This window comes from Anolis sagrei, chromosome 2 (assembly GCF_037176765.1).
Source record: "Anolis sagrei isolate rAnoSag1 chromosome 2, rAnoSag1.mat, whole genome shotgun sequence".
NCBI lineage: Eukaryota > Metazoa > Chordata > Lepidosauria > Squamata > Dactyloidae > Anolis > Anolis sagrei.
Window position 1 is genome coordinate 302046330 of NC_090022.1, and position 20067 is coordinate 302066396.

The 20067-nt window shown below is 45.6% G+C and overlaps 1 protein-coding gene across 1 annotated transcript in view; it reads left to right on the plus strand.

Moving 5' to 3' along the window:
* The first annotated feature begins 662 nt into the window (after positions 1 to 662).
* LOC132766792 (TATA box-binding protein-associated factor, RNA polymerase I, subunit C) overlaps positions 663 to 20067 on the plus strand; it is a 41457-nt gene continuing 22052 nt past the window's right edge. The window contains exons 1-6 of the mRNA XM_067464706.1: positions 663 to 948; positions 5216 to 5306; positions 5398 to 5498; positions 10178 to 10273; positions 12377 to 12450; positions 17203 to 17441. Coding sequence (XP_067320807.1) covers positions 781 to 948; positions 5216 to 5306; positions 5398 to 5498; positions 10178 to 10273; positions 12377 to 12450; positions 17203 to 17441 — 769 coding nt within the window. The 5' untranslated portion in view covers positions 663 to 780. The remainder of the gene's footprint in view (positions 949 to 5215; positions 5307 to 5397; positions 5499 to 10177; positions 10274 to 12376; positions 12451 to 17202; positions 17442 to 20067) is intronic.

Genomic DNA, 20067 nt, shown 5'->3' on the forward strand with positions numbered 1-20067 from the left:
ATCAGGAAGAGGGGGCGTGGCGATAGGCCCGCAGGCGACTCAGGATGACTGACCTTCCCCCAAGCCCCGCCTCCGTGTCTTCCACCCAATCAGGAAGAGGGGGCGTGGCGATAGGCCCGCAGGCGACTCAGGATGACTGACCTTCCCCCAAGCCCCGCCTCCGTGTCTTCCACCCAATCAGGAAGAGGGGGCGTGGCGATAGGCCCGCAGGCGACTCAGGATGACTGTCCCCTAAGCCCCGCCTCCGCGTCGTCCACCCAATCAGGAAGAGGGGGCGTGGCGATAGGCTGGCAGGCGACTCAGGATGACTGACTGTCCCCCAAGCCCCGCCTCCTTGTTGTCCACCCAATCAGGAAGAGGGGGCGTGGCGATAGGCTCGCAGGCGACTCAGGATGACTGTCCCCTAAGCCCCGCCTCCGCGTCGTCCACCCAATCAGGAATAGGGGGCGTGGCGATAGGCTCGCAGGCGACTCAGGATGACTGACTGTCCCCCAAGCCCCGCCTCCTTGTTGTCCACCCAATCAGGAAGAGGGGGGCGTGGCGATAGGCCGCAGGCGACTGAGGATGACTGACTGTCCCCAAGCCCCGCCTCCGAGTGGTCCACCCAATCAGGAAGAGGGGGCGTGGCGATAGGCGGTGTTTCCACTCCGGGGCTTTCCGGCCGCCAGGAGGGAGGACGGGAGGGCTGTTGGAAGTGGCGCATGCGCAGTTGCTCCTCTTCCTCCTGATTGCCGCGAGTTCGAGGCCCGCGTCCGCCTCTTCTCAAGGAAGGAAGCAAGCATGGCGGAGGCGGCTTCCTTTCCGGAGAGGCTCTTCCCGGGGCTCTTCCTGGCGGGGCCGCCCCACCGCGCTGTCACCCGGCCCTCCTCCTTGGCGTCTGGCTGGGGCTCCTATGGGCAAGTGCAGAGGGAGCAGGAAGAGGAAGAGGAAGAGGAAGAAGAGGAGGAAGTGAGCTGAATTATCATTATTGCTATTATCCTCATTATTATTAACAGGGGCACAAGGCTGAGGTGGGAGAAGCAACCCACCAAGGCCTTCCCTTTCCATTGAGAATTGTTGTTGTTGTTGTTGTTGTTATGGCTTCAACTATTTATTTATTTTTGTATACATACATACATACATACAATACATATAACAGATGGCAAGCTGTTTAACCTCAACAGACTGAAAGCCAAAACAAAGGTTACAACATCTGTTATAGAATTCCAGTATGCTGATGACAATGTCATCTATGCGCATTCAGAAGAACTACAGGCCACTCTAAACACCTTCACAGAAGCATATGAGAAGCACGGCCTGTTGTTGAACATCAAGTTAAAGTTCGCCAAAACCCAGGTCACAACAACATCTGTTATAGAAATCCAGTATGCTGATGACAATGTCATCTATGCGCATTCAGAAGAAGAACTACAAGCCACTCTAAACATCTTTTCAGAAGCATATTAGAAGCTCGGCCTGTCATTGAACATCAAGAAAACCAAAGTGCGCCAAAACCAAGGTCACAACAACATCTGTTATAGAACTCCAGTATGCTGATGACAATGTCATCTGTGCACATTCAGAAGAAGAACTACAGGCCACTCCAAACACTTTCTCAGAAGCATATGAGAAGCTCGGCCTGTCATTGAACATCCTTCGACAATACCATTTAAACACCTTTGCAGAAGCATACGAGAAGCTCGGCCTGTCATTGAACATCAAGAAAACCAAAGTGCGCCAAAACCAAGGTCGCAACAACATCTGTTATAGAACTCCAGTATGCTGATGACAATGTCATCTGTGCACATTCAGAAGAACTACAGGCCACTCTAAACACTTTCGCAGAAGCATATGAGAAGCTCGGCCTGTCATTGAACATCAAGAAAACCAAAGTGCGCCAAAACCAAGGTCGCAACAACATCTGTTATAGAACTCCAGTATGCTGATGACAATGTCATCTGTGCACATTCAGAAGAAGAACTACAAGCTACTCTAAACACTTTCGCAGAAGCATATGAGAAGCTTGGCCTGTCGTTGAACATCAAGAAAATGAAAGTGCGCCAAAACCAAGGTCACAACAACATCTGTTATAGAACTCCAGTATGCTGATGACAGCGTCATCTGTGCGCATTCAGAAGAAAACTTACAAACCACTCTAAACACCTTCGCAGAAGCATATGAGAAGCTCGGCCTGTCATTGAACATCAAGAAAACCAAGATGCGCCAAAACAAAGGTCACAACAACATCTGTTATAGAACTCCAGTATGCTGATGACAATGTCATCTGTGCACATTTAGAAGACCTACAAGCCACTCTAAACACCTTTGCAGAAGCATACAAGAAGCTTGGCCTGTCATTAAACATTGAGAAAACCAAAGTGCTCTTCCAGCACTTCCCTCCCCAAATGCCAGAAATATTTATTTATTTGTTTGTTTGTTTACTATATTTGTATACCGCCCTTCTCAGCCCTTACACAACTCAGGGCTGTTTACAAATGGCAATGATTCAATGCCCAAAAACAACATAAAACATTTAGAAACATTAACACATAATATAAAAACATAACAGGAATACTAAAAGCATACATCATTTGCGTCTCCTAATAAAAACAAAACTTAATGGCATAACATTAGAAAATGTGGACCATTTCCGCTACCTTGGCAGCCACCTCTCCACCAAAGTCAACATTGATACCGAAATACAATACCGCCTGAGCTCTGCGAATGAAGCAGAGAGTGTTTGAGGATCGGGACATCCGTAGGGAGACCAAGGTGCTTGTAGATAAACCCACTGCCCTCCCAACCCTTCTATACGCCTGCGAGACGTGGACTGTCTACAGACGTCAACATTGACACTGAAATACAACACTGCCTGAGCTCTGCGAGTGCAGCATGTTTCCGAATGAAGCAGAGAGTGTTTGAGGACCAGGACATCCGTAGGGAGACCAAGGTGCTTGTTTATAAAGCTATTGTCCTCTCAACACTGCTATACGCCTGCGAGATGTGGACTGTCTACAGATGTCAACATCAACACTGAAATACAACACTGCCTGAGCTCTGAGAGTGCAGCATTTTTCCGAATGAAGCAGAGAGTGTTTGAGGACTGGGACATCTGTAGGGAGACCATGGGGCTTGTTTATAAAGCTATTGTCCTCCCAACCCTGTTATACGCCTGCGAAACGTGGACTGTCTACAGCCGTCAACATATACACTGAAATACAACACCGCCTGAGCTCTCTGCATGCAGCATTTTTCCAAATGAAGCAGAGAGTGTTTGAGGACCAGAACATCCATAGGGAGACCAAGGGGCTTGTTTACAAAGATATTTTCCTCCCAACCCTGCTCTACGCCTGCGAGACGTGGACTGTCTACAGACATCTCATGCAACTCCTGGGACGATTCCATCAGCGCTGTCTCTGGAAAATCCTGCAAATCGCTCATAGAAGGCACAGATTCATGTATATACACCGACTGAGCTCTGCAAGTGCAGCATTTTTCTAAATGAAGCAGAGAGTGTTTGAGGACCGGGACATCCATAGGGAGACCAAGGAGCTTGTTTATAAAGCTATTGTCCTCCCAACCCTTCTATATGCCTGCGAGATGTGGACTGTCTACAGACGTCAACACCGCCTGAGCTCTGCGAGTTCAGCATTTTTCCATATGAAGCAGAGAGTGTTTGAGGACCGGGACATCTGTAGGGAGACCAAAGGGCTTGTTGATAAAGCCATTGTCCTCCCAACCCTGCTATACGCCTGCGAAACGTGGACTGTCTACAGATGTCACATGCAACTCCTGGAACGATTCCATCAGTGCTGCCTCTGAAAAATCCTGCAAATCTCTTGGAAAGACAAGCGACAAACGTCAGCGTGCTGGAAGAAGCAAAGACCACCAGTATTGAAGCGATGGTCCTCTGCCATCAACTCCGCTGGACTGAATGCCACATTGTCTGAATGCCCAAAGCAGTTGCTCTACTCCGAACTCAAGAACGGAAAACGGAATGTTGGCGGACAGGAAAAGAGATTGAAAGATGGGCTCAAAGCCAACCTTAAAAACTCTGGCGGAGACACTGAGAACTGGGAAGCCTTGGCCGTTGAGTGCTCCAGCTGGAGGTCAGCTGTGACCAGCAGTGCTGCAGAATTTGAAGAGGCACGAAAGGAGGGCGAAAGAGAGAAACGTGTGAAGAGGAAGGCCTTCCACCTGGAAACCGATGCCCTCACTGTGGGAGAAGATGCAGATCAAGATCCACAGTCACCTACGGACCCACCGCCAGGACACTACACTTGGAGGACCATCATCCTCGGACTACGAGGGATCACCTAAGTAAGCAAGCACAATATCAGTCTTATATATTGTACTTTACCATTATGTTGTAATATTATTAGTAATATTATATGTACTATAAAATATATAATTATAATATTGCATTATTATTATCATTAATATTATATTGTTAGCTACAGATACAGAATGGGGGACAATGCCTGGCTCGAGAGCAGGACGTGTGAAAAAGATCTTAAACATGAGCCAACATGAGCCAACAATGTGATGTGGCGGCAAAAAAAGCCAATGGGATTTTGGCCTGCATCAATAGGAGCCTAGTGTCTAGATCTAGGGAAGTCCTGCTCCCCATGCTCTATTCTGCTTTGCTTAGACCACATTATCTAGAATATTGTGTCCCATTCTGGGCTCCGCAATTCAAGAGAGATATTGACTCTAAGCTGGAATGTGTCCAGAGGAGGGCGACTAAAATGATCAAGGGTCTGGAGAACAAGCCCTATGAGGAGCGGCTTAGGGAACTGGGCATGTTTAGCCTGAAGAAGAGAAGGCTGAGAGGGGATATGATAGCCATGTATAAATATGTGAGAGGAAGCCACAGGGAGGAGGAGGGAGCAAGCTTGTTTTCTGCTTCCTTGGAGACTAGGACGCAGTGGAACAATGGCTTCAAACTACAAGAGAGGAGATTCCATCTAAACATTAGGAAGAACTTCCTGACTGTGAGAGCCGTTCAGCAGTGGAACTCTCTGCCCCAGAGTGTGGTGGAGGCTCCTTCTTTGGAAGCTTTTAAGCAGAGGCTGGATGGCCATCTGTCAGGGGTGATTTGAATGCAATATTCCTGCTTCTTGGCAGAATGGGGTTGGACTGGATGGCCCAGGAGGTCTCTTCCAACTCTTTGATTCTATGATTCTATTTAGTTTTAATAGCTGGTCCTCAGCCCCCTCTTTCCCCTCTTTTGCAGCCGAGGTTCATCCCCCGCCACAGGAAGGCGCGCCTGGAGACCTGGAAGCCCGCCACGGCCGCCCCGCTGCCCCTCAAGCCCCCCAACGCAGGTGAGGAGCCCCCCATTTGCCCTATTGGGAAGGACCTTTCCTGTACCCCTGCTTCTAGTGGCTTCCTCGGCCTCTTGCTTTTGTGTTGCAGGCTGCAGGATCCCGGCCGTGCCCCCCGAGGACGTCCTGCACTTGGACCACATCCCGCCAAGCAGCACCAGCGCTCGGGCCACACTGGACTTCACGGGGCAGGTAGCTGCAAGGAGCGCACTATTGGCTCCCGTCTCGTGCACCATTGAAACGAATGCAGAACTCCATTTGCAAAACCCGGAAACAAAACATAAATATTTACTGCAAAATGTCAACGAAGAGCAGCAAAAAGTGCGCTCTTTGTAATTAGGCAGCTTGCTTGGAACACCAAAGCTTCCCTCAACAGAAAAGAAAACCTTGGGGTGCATAGATGATGTAGAATGAATCCATTTTAATTACTTTGGTTCAATAATAATAATAATAATAATAATAATAATAATAATCTGGCTACCAGTATTAAAAAACTCTAAAATTATAACAGCTAAACAACAGAGAGGAAAAAACCAGGCACAGATTAACACCTCCCAGCAACAGATTTTCCCAGGCTCAGGCAGGCCTTCAAATGCTAATGAAGGTGATCAGCTAAACATTCACACCTAAGTGCAGCAGGGAAGAGCTCCTTGCCCCACCCCAACCATTCCACAGATATATAAACCCATTTTTCCTACTTCCAACAGACCTCACAACCTCTGAGGATGCTTGCCATAGATGCAGGCGAAACGTCAGGAGAAATGCCTCTAGAACATGGCTCTATAGCCCGAAAAAACCCACAAGAACCTAGTGATTCCAGCCATGAAAGCCTTCGACAATACATATTTTATTTTTATTATTTTTATTATTTTATTATATTTATTATTAATATTTATTATTTATTATAATAATACAAATATTATTATTATTATTATATTTTTATTATTTTTATTATTTTATTATATTTATTATTATATCTTATTATTTATTGTAATAATAATAAAAATATTATAATAATTAATTATTTTATTTTATTATTTATTATTTTATTACATTTATTATTATATTATTATTGTAATAATAATAAAAATATTATTATTATTATATTTTTATTTTTTGTTATTTTATTATATTTATTATTATTATATCTTATTATTTATTGTAATAATAATAATTAATAATTTTATTTTATTATTTATTGTTTTATTATATTTATTATTATATTATTATTGTAATAATAATAAAAATATTATAATTATTATTTTATTATTTATTTTTTTATTATATTTATTATTATTATATTTTATTATTTATTGTAATAATAATAATAATAATAATAATAATAATAATAATTTTATTTATCGTCGAAGGTTTTCATGGCCGGAATCCATGGGTTGTTGTAGGTTTTTCCGGGCTATATGTCCATGTTCTGGAGGCAATTTTTCTCCTAACGTTTCGCCTGCATCTGTGACCTCTGAGGATGCTTGCCATAGATGCAGGTGAAACGTCAGGAGAAAAATTGCCTCCAGAACATGGCCATATAGCCCGGAAAAACCTACAACAACCCATTTTATTTATCTTCCTCCACCATCTCCCCAAAGGGGACTTGGGGCAGCTTACATGAGGCCAAGCCCAACAGCATATTACACTAAATACGATTCAATGCTATGGAATCATGGCGGCTGTAGTTTTGCAAGGTATTAACCCTTCTCTGCTAAAGAAGAGCAATGCCTTACCAAACTGCAGATCCCAGCATTGCATAGCATTGAACTCTGGCCATTGCATTAGAGATTATTATTACTATTATTATTATTATTATTTATTATATTTTATTATTTATTATTATATTTTATTATTTCTTATTTATAATAATAATAATAAAATATAACAACAACAATAATAATAATAAACTTTATTTATACCCCGCCACCATCTCCCCAGCAGTACCTATTGATTTACTCATGTTGTTGTTGTTCATTCGTTCAGTCGTCTCCAACTCTTCGTGACCTCATGGACCAGCCCACGCCAGAGCTCCCTGTCGGCCGTCACCACCCCCAGCTCCCTCAAGGTCAGTCCAGTCACTTCAAGGATGCCATCCATCCATCTTGCCTTTGGTCGGCCCCTCTTCCTTTTGCCTTCCACTTTCCCCAGCATCATTCCCTTCTCTAGGCTTGGCTGTCTCCTCATGATGTGGCATTCAAAGGACTTCCGCTTTGTCTCTAGTCTCCTTCCCTCCAGTGAGCTTTAGTTGGGCTTTATTTCCTGGAGGATGGACTGGTTGGATCTTCTCGCAGTCCAAGGCACTCTCAGCACTTTCCTCCAACACCACAGCTCAAAAGCACCTCTCTTCCTTCCCTCAGCCTTCCCTCAGGTCCAGCTCTCACATCCGTAGGTGACTACAGGGAAGACCATGGCTTGGACTAGGCAATGGATCTTGGTTGCCAGTCTGATGTCTCTACTCTTCACTATTTCATCGAGATTGGACATTGCTCTCCTCCCAAGAAGGAAGGGCCTTCTGATTTCCTGGCCACAGTCTGCATCTGCACTCATCTTTGTGCCTAGAAATACAAAGTCTGTCATGGCCTCCACGGTTTCTCCATCTATTTTCCAGCTGTCAATCATTCTTGTTGCCATCATCTTGGTTTTTTTTATGTTTATCTGCAACCCGGCTTTTGCGCTTTCTTCTTTCACCTTGATTAGAAGGCTCCTCAGCTCCTCCTCGCTTTCGGCCATCAGAGTGGTGTCATCTGCATATCTGAGGTTGTGAATGTTTCTTCCAGCTGTTTTCACCCCAGCTTTGCATTCCTCCAGCCCCGCACATCCTCGCATGATGTGTTCTGCATACAAGTTAAAAAGGTTGGGTGGGAGGATGCAGCCTTGCCGGACGCCTTTCCCAATCTTGAACCCGTCTCCTGTTCCGTGGGCAGTTCTGACTGTGGCTCCTTGGTCCTTGTACAGATTCCTCAGGAGAGAGGGAAGGGGGCTTGGGATGCCCATCCCACCAAGAACTTGCCACCATTTATGATGATCCACACAGTCAAAGGCTTTAGAATAGTCAATGAAGCAGAAATAGATGTTTTTCTGAAACTCCCTGCCTTTCTCCATTCTCCAGCATCCGGATATTGGCAATCTGGTCTCTGGTTCCTCTGCCTTTTCTAAACCCAGCTTGAACATCTGGCCACTCTCGCTCCATGTATTGCTGGAGTCTTCCTTGCAGGATCTTGAGCATTACCTTACTGATTTACTCATATTTGCATATATTTTTACTGCTAGGTTGCCAGAAGCTGGGGCTAACAGCGGGAGCTCACCCGCTTCCTGGATTCAAACCTGCAACCTTTCAGAGTCGGTGGGCAAGAGGAAGTGGCCTGTAGGATTTCCTGGTGTACCAACTGTTGTTATTATTATTAGTAGGCATGGGCAATCCATGGTTCTAAATGATAGTAATAATAATAATAATAATAATAATAATAATAATAATAGCTTCTAAAGTGTTGATAAAGCTTGTGCTTTGCTTCTAAAGTGCTGCTAAAGTTCTGGTGGTGAAAATTTCAGAACTCTAACAAAACTTTCAAAATTTCATTATTATTTTGTTGTTGGGGATTTTTACGACAGAACCAATTCTGAGCTGCCGCTTATAACCAAATTTTGAAAGTTTTGTTGGAATTCTGAAATTTTCACCACCAGAACTTTAGCAACACTTTAGAAGCAAAGCACCAGCGCCCTCTAGTTTTGTAAGTACTTTAGAACCACTTAGAACCATGGATTGCCCATGCCTAATTATTAGCCCTCATAGAATCATAGAATCATAGAATCAAAGAGTTGGAAGAGACCTCCTGGGCCATCATCCAGTCCAACCCCATTCTGCCAAGAAGCAGGAATATTGCATTCAAATCACCCCTGACAGATGGCCATCCAGCCTCTGCTTAAAAGCTTCCAAAGAAGGAGCCTCCACCACACTCCCTCCGGGGCAGAGAGTTCCACTGCTGAACGGCTCTCACAGTCAGGAAGTTCTTCCTCATGTTCAGATGGAATCTCCTCTCTTGTAGTTTGAAGCCATTGTTCCATTGTGTCCTAGTCTCCAAGGAAGCAGAAAACAAGCTTGCTCCCTCCTCCTCCCTGTGGCTTCCTCTCACATATTTATACATGGCTATCATCATATCTCCTCTCAGCCTTCTCTTCTTCAGGCTAAACATGCCCAGCTCCTTAAGCCGCTCCTCATAGGGCTTGTTCTCCAGACCCTTGATCATTTTAGTCGCCCTCCTCTGGGCACATTCCACCTTAGAGTCAATATCTCTCTTGAATTGTGGTGCCCAGAATTGGACACAATATTCCAGGTGTGGTCTAACCAAAGCAGAATAGAGGGGTAGCATGACTTCCCTAGATCTGGACACTATGCTCCTATTGATGCAGGCCAAAATCCCATTGGCTTTTTTTGCCGCCACATCACATTCCTGGCTCATGTTTACCTTCCTCCCCATGAGGACTCCAAGATCTTTCTCACACGTACTGCTCTCAAGCCAGGCATTGTCCCCCATTCTGTATCTTTGCATTTCGTTTTTTCTGCCAAAGTGGAGTCTCTTGCATTTGTCACTGTTGAACTTCATTGTGTTAGTTTTGGCCATTCATCTCTCTAATCTGTCAAGATCCCCGTGAATCCTGCTCCTGTCCTCTGGACTATTGGCTATCCCTCCCAATTTGGTGTCATCTGCAAACTTAATGATCATGCCTTCTAGCCCTTCATCTAAGTCATTAATAACTCCCTCCAGGTGTTTTGGACTCCTACCGGCTGTTAGGAATTGTGGGAGTTGTAGTCCAAACTTCTGCTATAGATGGAAGCCTTTTTGATGCTCCTTCTCCGTGTGTCCCTGCAGCTGGGCTCCCTCTTCTTGGACCATCCAGATGTGGCCTTTGGCTCCATGGGGAGGCTCCTCCAGGAGAACTTCTTCCTTGGAAACTCCAGTGTCTCCGTGAGTAGCATCAGACATTATTATTACTATTGCTATTACTATTATATCTCTTACCTACCTCTCCTCGTGGCCCAGAATTAATATTTAGTGGGATTACTAATGCACGTGTATACTGTACGTGAGCATTGGTGCAGGGACCGCAATGTATCCGCTGTTGCACTCCAGAACAGGAATGAGCCCCTCTGACTATAAACACACCACACGTTGAGTGAAGGAACAATCCTCTTTATTGAAGCTTAGCAAAAAAGCCAGTAGAAATAAATGCTTGTAAAGATGGATAGGATTCCAAAAAGCAATAAGGCATTCAAAGGCAGCAAGAAGACACAGCGTCCAAACGTAGCAGTCAAAAGCAATGTCCAAAAATCATGAAAATATAATCCAAGGTAATGATTATCCAGACAGGAATCAACCAAGAAGCAAGAACAGACCAGATGCTGCTAGTCAAGTTGAAAGGCTAGAAAAAACCATAAAGACGAGATCACATGAACAGGAATTCCATGAGGCTTGTGCTTGGTTTCCAAATAGTGCCTGATCTGACAAGATTTTCTAAAGGCAAACCTTAAATCCCAAAAACTGGTTTCATTTTTTTTTCATTTCAGTCTTTGACCTTATCTGATGAATTCTTTTGGATCTACGTAAACATTGGGCCTCTTGTCCATTCTAGCTAATCTCCAGCCGCCGACTCTGCTTATCTGACTCCTCATGAACTTGACCAGGTGTCAGACTGTTTTCCAAACTAGAATCTGGAGAGCTCACAGGCGGAGGGAGTACACCTTCTTCCCAAGGCCTGACAGGAACATTCTCATGAGAATCTGCCCTTTGCACCGAAGCCTCCCTGTCAGTGTCGGCATGAAACTCACTGACCGAAGTGTCTCCATCTTGCACCTCAGAGTCAGTCCCAGCATCCCCCACATCAGAAGCAACAGGGGACTGACTTCCTTCCTCATTACCCACATCAGACACAGAAACATCAGGAGACTGAAACACAGTCACAGGCTCAAGCACAGGCTGAGTCCCAACATCTGCCCCCAAACTGGAAAAAGGGAGAGATTGTTGCCCTAGACCCTTGAAGCCTCTTCTCGCCACAAACCACACACTAGGTAGATAATCCAATGTAAGAGTTTATTAGAAACAGTACTGTTCCCTCACTTATAGCGGGTGTTACTTCCAGGACCACCCACATTACAACACATGCACAAAACCACATATATATATATGCAAATACACACATATGCACACATATACACACAAAACACATATACACAGAATGGGCCACAGCAACGTGTGGCAGGGGGTGGCTAGTTGGTTATATTTTTGCAAAAAGAGGCCACTTGATGTATCTTGCCCATTGTCTTTTGGAAAGGCATGACCTTTTAGAGATCATAACCTTTTGGGAAACCAGAAATCTCCGTAGTCTTTTGGAAATATGACCCTTTTGGAGATTAATTGCCATTCACACTATTTGGAATAATCATAACCCTTTTGTAAAGTATGACCTTCCTGAGAAGAGTTAAATGCTCGTTTGAGTGAATCGTCTCCTTAGTGGTAAATATCCGCTAGCATTCGTGCAAGGCAAATTAGGTTTCTCAGTTGTTAGACTGATAGACCTGGTTATCTCTCTGAACTGTTAGGCCCGTCGCAAACTAGGTTTCTGCTGGAGAAATCCTTGCTAGCAAGTCCCTGACGTCATGAGCCTGCGCCTCTCTCCCCGCCCCTTTCTCCGCCCCTTTCTCTTTGCGAGCGTGGTTTTTCCTTTGCTAGGGCAGCATTGCCCGCATTTTCTCTCAGTTGAATTCAGCCAACTGAGAGAAAATGCGAGCAATGCTGCCCTAGCAAAGGAAAAACCACGCTCGCATGGAGAAAGGGGCAGAGAAAGGGGCGGGGTGAGAGGCGGAGTCTCGTGACGTCAGGGACATGCTTGCAAGGTTTTCTCTCGCAGGAACAGAGTTTGCGACGGCTCTTAGGAACAAAGATGTGCCGATGCACAAAATATAGAGCAGAACTTCAGAAGTGTTATTTCAGTTACCCAAACAACATCTATGGTGGCGGAAACACGTTTGTTTTGGATGTCTGAAAACCCTTTCTTCTGCCTCCTCCCCGCAGGTCAAGTCGCAAGGTAAAGTCTGCTGTGTGGCCCGCATCCTGAAGGACCTGGACAAACAGCCCTGCAGCTCCAGGTCGGTGCCTCTTCCTGCCTGTCATAGGCAACACGAGTGGGTGGGCAACAAAGAGGCTCCTGAATCCTCTTCAGTTGGGATTTATTCCACTTTCACCAGTTGCAGGGACTCACAAACACTTGCAGAGGGAGGGAAAAGAGTCTGCGTTGCTGTGAGTTTTCTGGGCTGTCTGGCTCTGTTCCAGCAGCATTCTCTCCTGATGTTTCACCTGCATCTGTGGCTAATGGCATCTTTAGACGTCTGTTGCTAGTGAGGCAAGTGGAGTGTGTATATATCCCTTTGGAATGATGTCCAGGGTGGGAGAAAGAACCCTTGTCTGTTGGAAGCAAATGTGAGAGTTGCAGTTAGCCGCCAATAATAATAATAATAACAATAACAACAACAACAACAACAACACTTTATTTGTACCCCGCTACCACCATCTCCCCAAGGGACTCGGTGTGGCTTACATGAGACCAAGCCCAAACACAACAATACAAACAATAAACAACAGTACAAGCAATTAAAAATTTAAAAAACATAGACAATAAAAATATATAACATTATCAATAAGACAACACACAATTAAAACAGTGGGAAGGCCGAATGTACAGTTAAAATTGGAAATAATGATGGGACATAGACGAAAAGGAGATAGCATTGAGTAGCCATGAAGCTGCAAAGTCAATCAGTGAGGGTCTCTGCATAGGGGTAGCCTGGCTGTTGTTGCCTGAGGGATCCTCTGGAAAGTGTGGACTGGCACTTGATCGCTTGTGGGCTGGAGTTCTCCTGTTTCCTTATTTACTGTCTTGATTCTGGTGGTTTTAAATGCCGGTAGCCGTATTTTGCTCTTTTTCGTGGTTTCCTCCTTTCTGTTGAAATTGTCAATAATAATAATAATAATAATAATAATAATAATAGTAATTATTATTATTATTATTATTATTATTATTATAGACACTTGGGAAGTGTCCAACGTGGGATCCAATACAACAGCCATCAAAGTGTCTGCTGTGGACTCATCTTGTGCTGTTTCAAATAATAATAATCATAGTCATAATAATAATAATAATAATAATAATAATAATAATAGAATCCTAAGAGACCTCCTGGGCCATCATCCAGTCCAACCCCATTCTGCCAAGAAGCAGGAATATTGCATTCAAAGCACCCCTGACAGATGGCCATCCAGCCTCTGCTTAAAAGCCTCCAAAGAAGGAGCCTCCACCACACTCCGGGGCAGAGAGTTCCACTGCTGAACGGCTCTCACAGTCAGGAAGTTCTTCCTCATGTTCAGATGGAATCTCCTCTCTTGTAGTTTGAAGCCATTGTTCCATTGCGTCCTAGTCTCCAAGGAAGCAGAAAACAAGCTGGCTCCCTCCTCCTCCTCCCTGTGGCTTCCTCTCACATATTTATACATGGCTCTCATCATATCCCCTCTCAGCCTTCTCTTCTTCAGGCTAAACATGCCCAGTTCCCCAAGCCGCTCCTCATAGGGCTTGTTCTCCAGACCCTTGATCATTTTAGTCGCCCTCCTCTGGACACATTCCAGCTTAGAGTCAATATCTCTCTCGAATTGTGGTTCCCAGAATTGGACACAATATTCCAGATGTGGTCTAACCAAAGCAGAATAGAGGGGTAGCATTACTTCCTTAGATCTAGACACTAGGCTCCTCTTGATGCAGGCCAAAATCCCATTGGCTTTTTTTGCCGCCACATCACATTGTTGGCTCATGTTTAACTTGTTGTCCACGAGGACTCCAAGATCTCCTGATGTTTCACCTGCATCTGTGGCTAATGGCATCTTTAGAGGTCTGTTGCTAGTGAGGCAAGTGGAGTGTGTATATATCCCTGTGGAATGATGTCCAGGGTGGGAGAAAGAACCCTTGTCTGTTGGAAGCAAATGTGAGAGTTGCAGTTAGCCAGCTTGAATAATAATAATAATAATAATAATAACAACAACAACAACAACAACAACACTTTATTTGTACCCTGCTACCATCTCCCCAAGGAACTCGGTGTGGCTTACATGAGGCCAAGCCCAAATACAACAATACAGACAATAAACAACAGTACAAGCAATTAAAAATTTAAAAAACATAGACAATAAAAATATACATTATCACTAAGACAACACACAATTAAAACAGTGGGAAGGCCAAATGTACAGTTAAAATTGGAAATAATGATGGGACAGAGACGAAAAGGAGATAGCATTGAGTAGCCATGAAGCTGCAAAGTCAATCAGTGAGGGTCTCTGCTTAGGGTTAGCCTGGCTGTTGTTGCCTGAGGGATCCTCTGGAAAGTGTGGACTGGCACTTGATCGCTTGTGGGCTGGAGTTCTCCAGTTTCCTTATTTACTGTCTTGATTCTGGTGGTTTTAAATGCCGGTAGCCGTATTTTGCTCTTTTTCGTGGTTTCCTCCTTTCTGTTGAAACTGTCATAGAATCCTAGAATCCTAGAGTTGGAAGAGACCTCCTGGGCCATCATCCAGTCCAACCCCATTCTGCCAAGAAGCAGGAATATTGCATTCAAAGCACCCCTGACAGATGGCCATCCCACCTCTGTTTAAAAGCCTCCAAAGAAGGAGCCTCCACCACACTCCCTCTGGGTAAGGCAGAGAGTTCCACTGCTGAACGGCTCTCACAGTCAGGAAGTTCTTCCTCATGTTCAGATGGAATCTCCTCTCTTGTAGTTTGAAGCCATTGTCCCATTGCGTCCTAGTCTCCAGTAAAGCAGAAAGGAAGCTTGCTCCCTCCTCCTCCCTGTGGCTTCCTCTCACATATTTATACATGATTATCATATCTCCTCTCAGCCTTCTCTTCTTCAGGCTAAACATGCCCAACTCCTTAAGCCGCTCCTCATAGGGCTTGTTCTCCAGACCCCTTCCTCTCACATATTTATACATGGCCCTCATCATATCTCCTCTCAGCCTTCTCTTCTTCAGGCTAAACATGCCCAGCTCCTTACGCCGCTCCTCATAGGGCTTGTTCTCCAGACCTTTTATCATTTTAGTCGCTCTCCTCCGGAGTGTGTATATATCCCTGTGGAATAAGGCCTGTTGACCGGCCAATTCAAGGTGCAAGTTCTCACCTACAAAGCCCTAAATGGTTTGGGACCCGCCTACCTGCGTGGCCGTATCTCCCTCCATGAACCACCTCGGGCCCTCCGATCCTCTGGGGAGGTCCTGTTCCATAATATTATTATTTGGGTCCTCCTTCTCCAAAGCTGCACGGTATGCGATAGACTCCTGCTTATTGCACGGTACTCATACAAGCAACAACAGCCAGGCGACCTCTAGGCAGATACCCTCACTGGTTGTTTTTGCAGCTCCATGGCTACTCAATGCTATTCAAGCTGCTAATTGCAAGATTCACACTTTGCTTTGAAGAGACAAGGGTTCTTTCTCCCACCCTGGACATTATTCCACAAGTACATATGCACTCTACTTGCTTAACTCCCTCGGAGGATGCTTGCCACAAATGCAGGTGAAACGTCATAGAATCATAGAATTTCATAGAATCATAGAATCAAAGAGTTGGAAGAGACCTCCTGGGCTATCATCCAGTCCAACCCCATTCTGCCAAGAAGCAGGAATATTGCATTCAAATCACCCCTGACAGATGGCCATCCAGCCTCTGCTTAAAAGCTTCCAAAGAAGGAGCCTCCACCACACTCCCTCCGGGGCAGAGAGTTCCACTGCTGAATGGCTCTCACAGTCAGGAAGTTCTTCCTCATGTTCAGGTGGAATCTCCTCTCTTGTAGTTTGAAGCCATTGTTCCATTGCGTCCTAGTCTCCAAGGAAGCAGAAAACAAGCTTGCTCCCTCCTCCTCCCTGTGGCGTCCTCTCACATATTTATACATGGCTCTCATCATGTCTCCTCTCAGCCTTCTCTTCTTCAGGCTAAACATGCCCAGCTCCTTAAGCCGCTCCTCATAGGGCTTGTTCTCCAGACCCTTGATCATTTGAGTCGCCCTCCTCTGGACACATTCCAGCTTGTCAATATCTCTCTTGAATTGTGGTGACCAGAATTGGACACAATATTCCAGGTGTGGTCTAACCAGAGCAGAATAGAGCATGGGGAGCATGACTTCCCTAGATCTAGACACTATGCTCCTCTTGATGCAGGCCAAAATCCCATTGGCTTTTTTTGTCACCACATCACATTCCTGGCTCATGTTCACCTTCCTGTCCACGAGGACTCCAAGATCTTTTTCACACGTACTGCTCTCAAGCCAGGCCTTGTCCCCCATTCTGTCTCTTTGCATTTCGTTTTTCCTGCCAAAGTGGAGTATCTTGCATTTGTCCCTGTTGAACTTCATTTTGTTAGTTTTGGCCATTCATCTCTCTAATCTGTCGAGATCCCTTTGAATCCTGCTCCTGTCCTCTGGACTATTGGCTCTCCCTCCCAATTTGGTGTCGTCTGCAAACTTGATGATCCTGCCTTCTCGCCCTTCATCTATTCAAGCTGCTAATTGCAAGATTCACACTTTGCTTTGAAGAGACAAGGGTTCTTTCTCCCACTCTGGACATTATTCCACAAGTGCATATGCACTCTACTTGCTTCACTCCCTCTGAGGATGCTTGCCACAAACGCAGGTGAAATGTCAGGAGAGAATGCTGCTGGAACATGGCAATGCAGCCCGGAAAATTCAACAGCACCCAATGATTCCAGCCATGAAACCCTTTGACAACATGAGAGGAGAAATATCTATGATAGAGTGTCATCTCCCAGGCTTCACTCTCTCTCTCTCTCTCTCTCCGCCTTGCAGCTGCACCCGCTTTGCTTCCCGGCACCGCTTGCGCCTGGTGGCCAACCTGTGGCGGGACTGGCTCTTCGAGGTGCCGCTGGTGCCGGTGGCCGAGGGCGTGCACCAGGACCTGGCCCAGCGCTGGAGGGGCCTCTCCTTCGAGGACCGGCCTGCGGGGGGGGCCCTGGCCTGGCTGGACGGCCCCCTCGCCCACAAGGGATGCCTGGTCCACCCGGCCGGAGAGGCCATCAACCGGCTCTGTATCCTTCCTGCAATTTGGGGTGGGGGGGCGGGGCATCGCTTGCGGTCTGGAGTCCTCCTCTTTCCTTATTTACTCTCTTGATTTTGGTCTTTCGCTATTCATTTGTTAATGTATATACAAGGGTTGAATGAAAAGTAATGCCTCCACCTTTGTAACTCCAACAGATGGCAGTCCTGGTATGCGAGAGGTACTGGCTTGTTCAGTAGCCTCTCCTCTACCATTCCATTTTGGTGGGAAGCCTTAGCATTGAACGGTTGTGTTGTTAAAGTGAAAAGTAATGCCTCCACCTTCGTAACTCCTCAACAGATGGCAGTACTGGTATTTGGCAGATACTGGCTTGTTCAGTAGCCTCTCCTCTACCATTCCATTTTGGTGGGAAGCCTTAGCATTGAACGGTTGTGTCGTTAAAGTGAAAAGTAATGCCTCCACCTTCGTAGCTCCTCAACAGATGGCAGTACTGGTATTTGGCAGGTACTGGCTTGTTCAGTAGACTCTCCTCTACAGTTCCATTTTGGCAGGAAGCCTTAGCATTGAACGGTTGTGTTGTTAAAGTGCCAAGTATGGAACCCTGTGCAGATGGTCGGTCAATGTGACTTAAGCAACGTATGTGGCAGGTACTGGCTTGTTCAGTAGACTCTCATCTACAGTTCCATTTTGGTGGGAAGCATTATCATTGAACGGTTGTGTTGTTAAAGTGCAAAGTATGAAGCCCTGCACAGACGGTCGGTCAATGTGACTTAAGCAACGTGAATTTTCAAGCATAATTGGCATTTCATAAGAACACGTGGCCTTTTGCAGTTGACAGACTGGGTTTTTGTCGATGTTTATTGTTTCCAAATGCCGGCTGAGATCTTTTGGCATGGCACGCAGTGCGCCCATCACCACTGGGACCGCCTGTGGCTGGTTTATGCCACTTTATTATGGAATTATTATTATTATTATTATTATTATTATTATATGAAAAGTAATGCCTCCACCTTCGTAACTCCTCAACAGATGGCAGTACTGGTATGCGGAAGTTACTGGCTTGTTCAGTAGCCTCTCCTCTACCGTTCCATTTTGGCAGGAAGCCTTAGCATTGAACGGTTGTGTTGTTAAAGTGCGAATTATGGAACCCTGCGCAAACGGTCGGTCAATGCAACTTAAGCAACGCATGCGGCAGGTACTGGCTTGTTCAGTAGCCTCTCCTCTACAGTTCCATTTTAGCAGGAAGCCTTTGCATTGAACGGTTGTGTTGTTAAAATGTGAAGTATGGAACCCTGCGCAGACGGTCGGTCAATGCAACTTAAGCAACGTATGCGGCAGGTACTGGCTTGTTCAGTAGACTCTTATCTACAGCTTCATTTTTGCCGGAAGCCTTAGTATTGAAAGGACCTTTGTAACTCCTCAACAGATGGCAGTACTGGTATGCGGCAGGTACTGGCTTGTTCAGTAGACTCCCCTCTACCGTTCCATTTTGGCAGGAAGCCTTAGCATTGAATGGTTGTGTTGCTAAAGTGTGAGGAATGGAACCCTGCACAGACGTATGTGCACAGACGTACTTAAGCAACGTATGCGGCAGGTACTGGCTTGTCCAGTAGACTCTCATCTACAGTTCCATTTTGGTGGGAAGCATTATCATTGAACAGTTGTGTTGTTAAAGTGCAAAATATGAAGCCCTGCGCAGACTGTCGGTCAATGTGACTTAAGCAACATATGCAGCAAGTACTGGCTTGTTCAGGAGACTCTCCTCTTCAGTTCCATTTTTGCGGGAAGCCTTAGTATTGAAAGGACCTTTGTAACTCCTCAACAGATGGCAGTACTGGTATGCGGAAGTTACTGGCTTGTTCAATAGACTCTCCTCTACAGTTCCATTTTGATAGGAAGCCTTAGCATTGAAAGGACCTTTGTAACTCTTCAACAGATGGCAGTATTGGTATGCGGCAGGTTCCGGCTTGTTCAGTAGACTCTTCTCTACAGCTTCATTTTTGCCGGAAGCCTTAGTATTGAAAGGACCTTTGTAACTCCTCAACAGATGGCAGTACTGGTATGCGGCAGGTACTGGCTTGTTCAGTAGACTCCCCTCTACCGTTCCATTTTGGCAGGAAGCCTTAGCATTGAATGGTTGTGTTGCTAAAGTGTGAGGAATGGAACCCTGCACAGACGTATGTGCACAGACGTACTTAAGCAACGTATGCAGCAGGTACTGGCTTGTTCAGTAGACTCTCATCTACCGTTCCATTTTTGCGGGAAGCCTTAGTATTGAAAGGACCTTCGTAACTCCTCAACAGATGGCAGTACTGGTATGCGGCAGGTACTGGCTTGTTCAGTAGCCTCTCCTCTACAGTTCCATTTCGGTGGGAAGCCTTAGCATTGAACGGTTGTGTTGTTAAAGTGCAAGGTATGGAACCCTGGGCAGACGGTCGGTCAATGCGACTTAAGCAACGTATGCGGCAGGTACTGGCTTGTTCAGTAGACTCTCCTCTACAGTTCCATTTTGGCGGGAAGCCTTAGCATTGAACGGTTGTGTTGTTAAAATGTGAAGTACGGAACCCTGCCAATAGGTTATGGAATTTCCAATACATGGGCCAACTTTGGCCCGCCCTCCGGGTGTTTTGGGCTCCAACTCCCACAATTCCAAACAG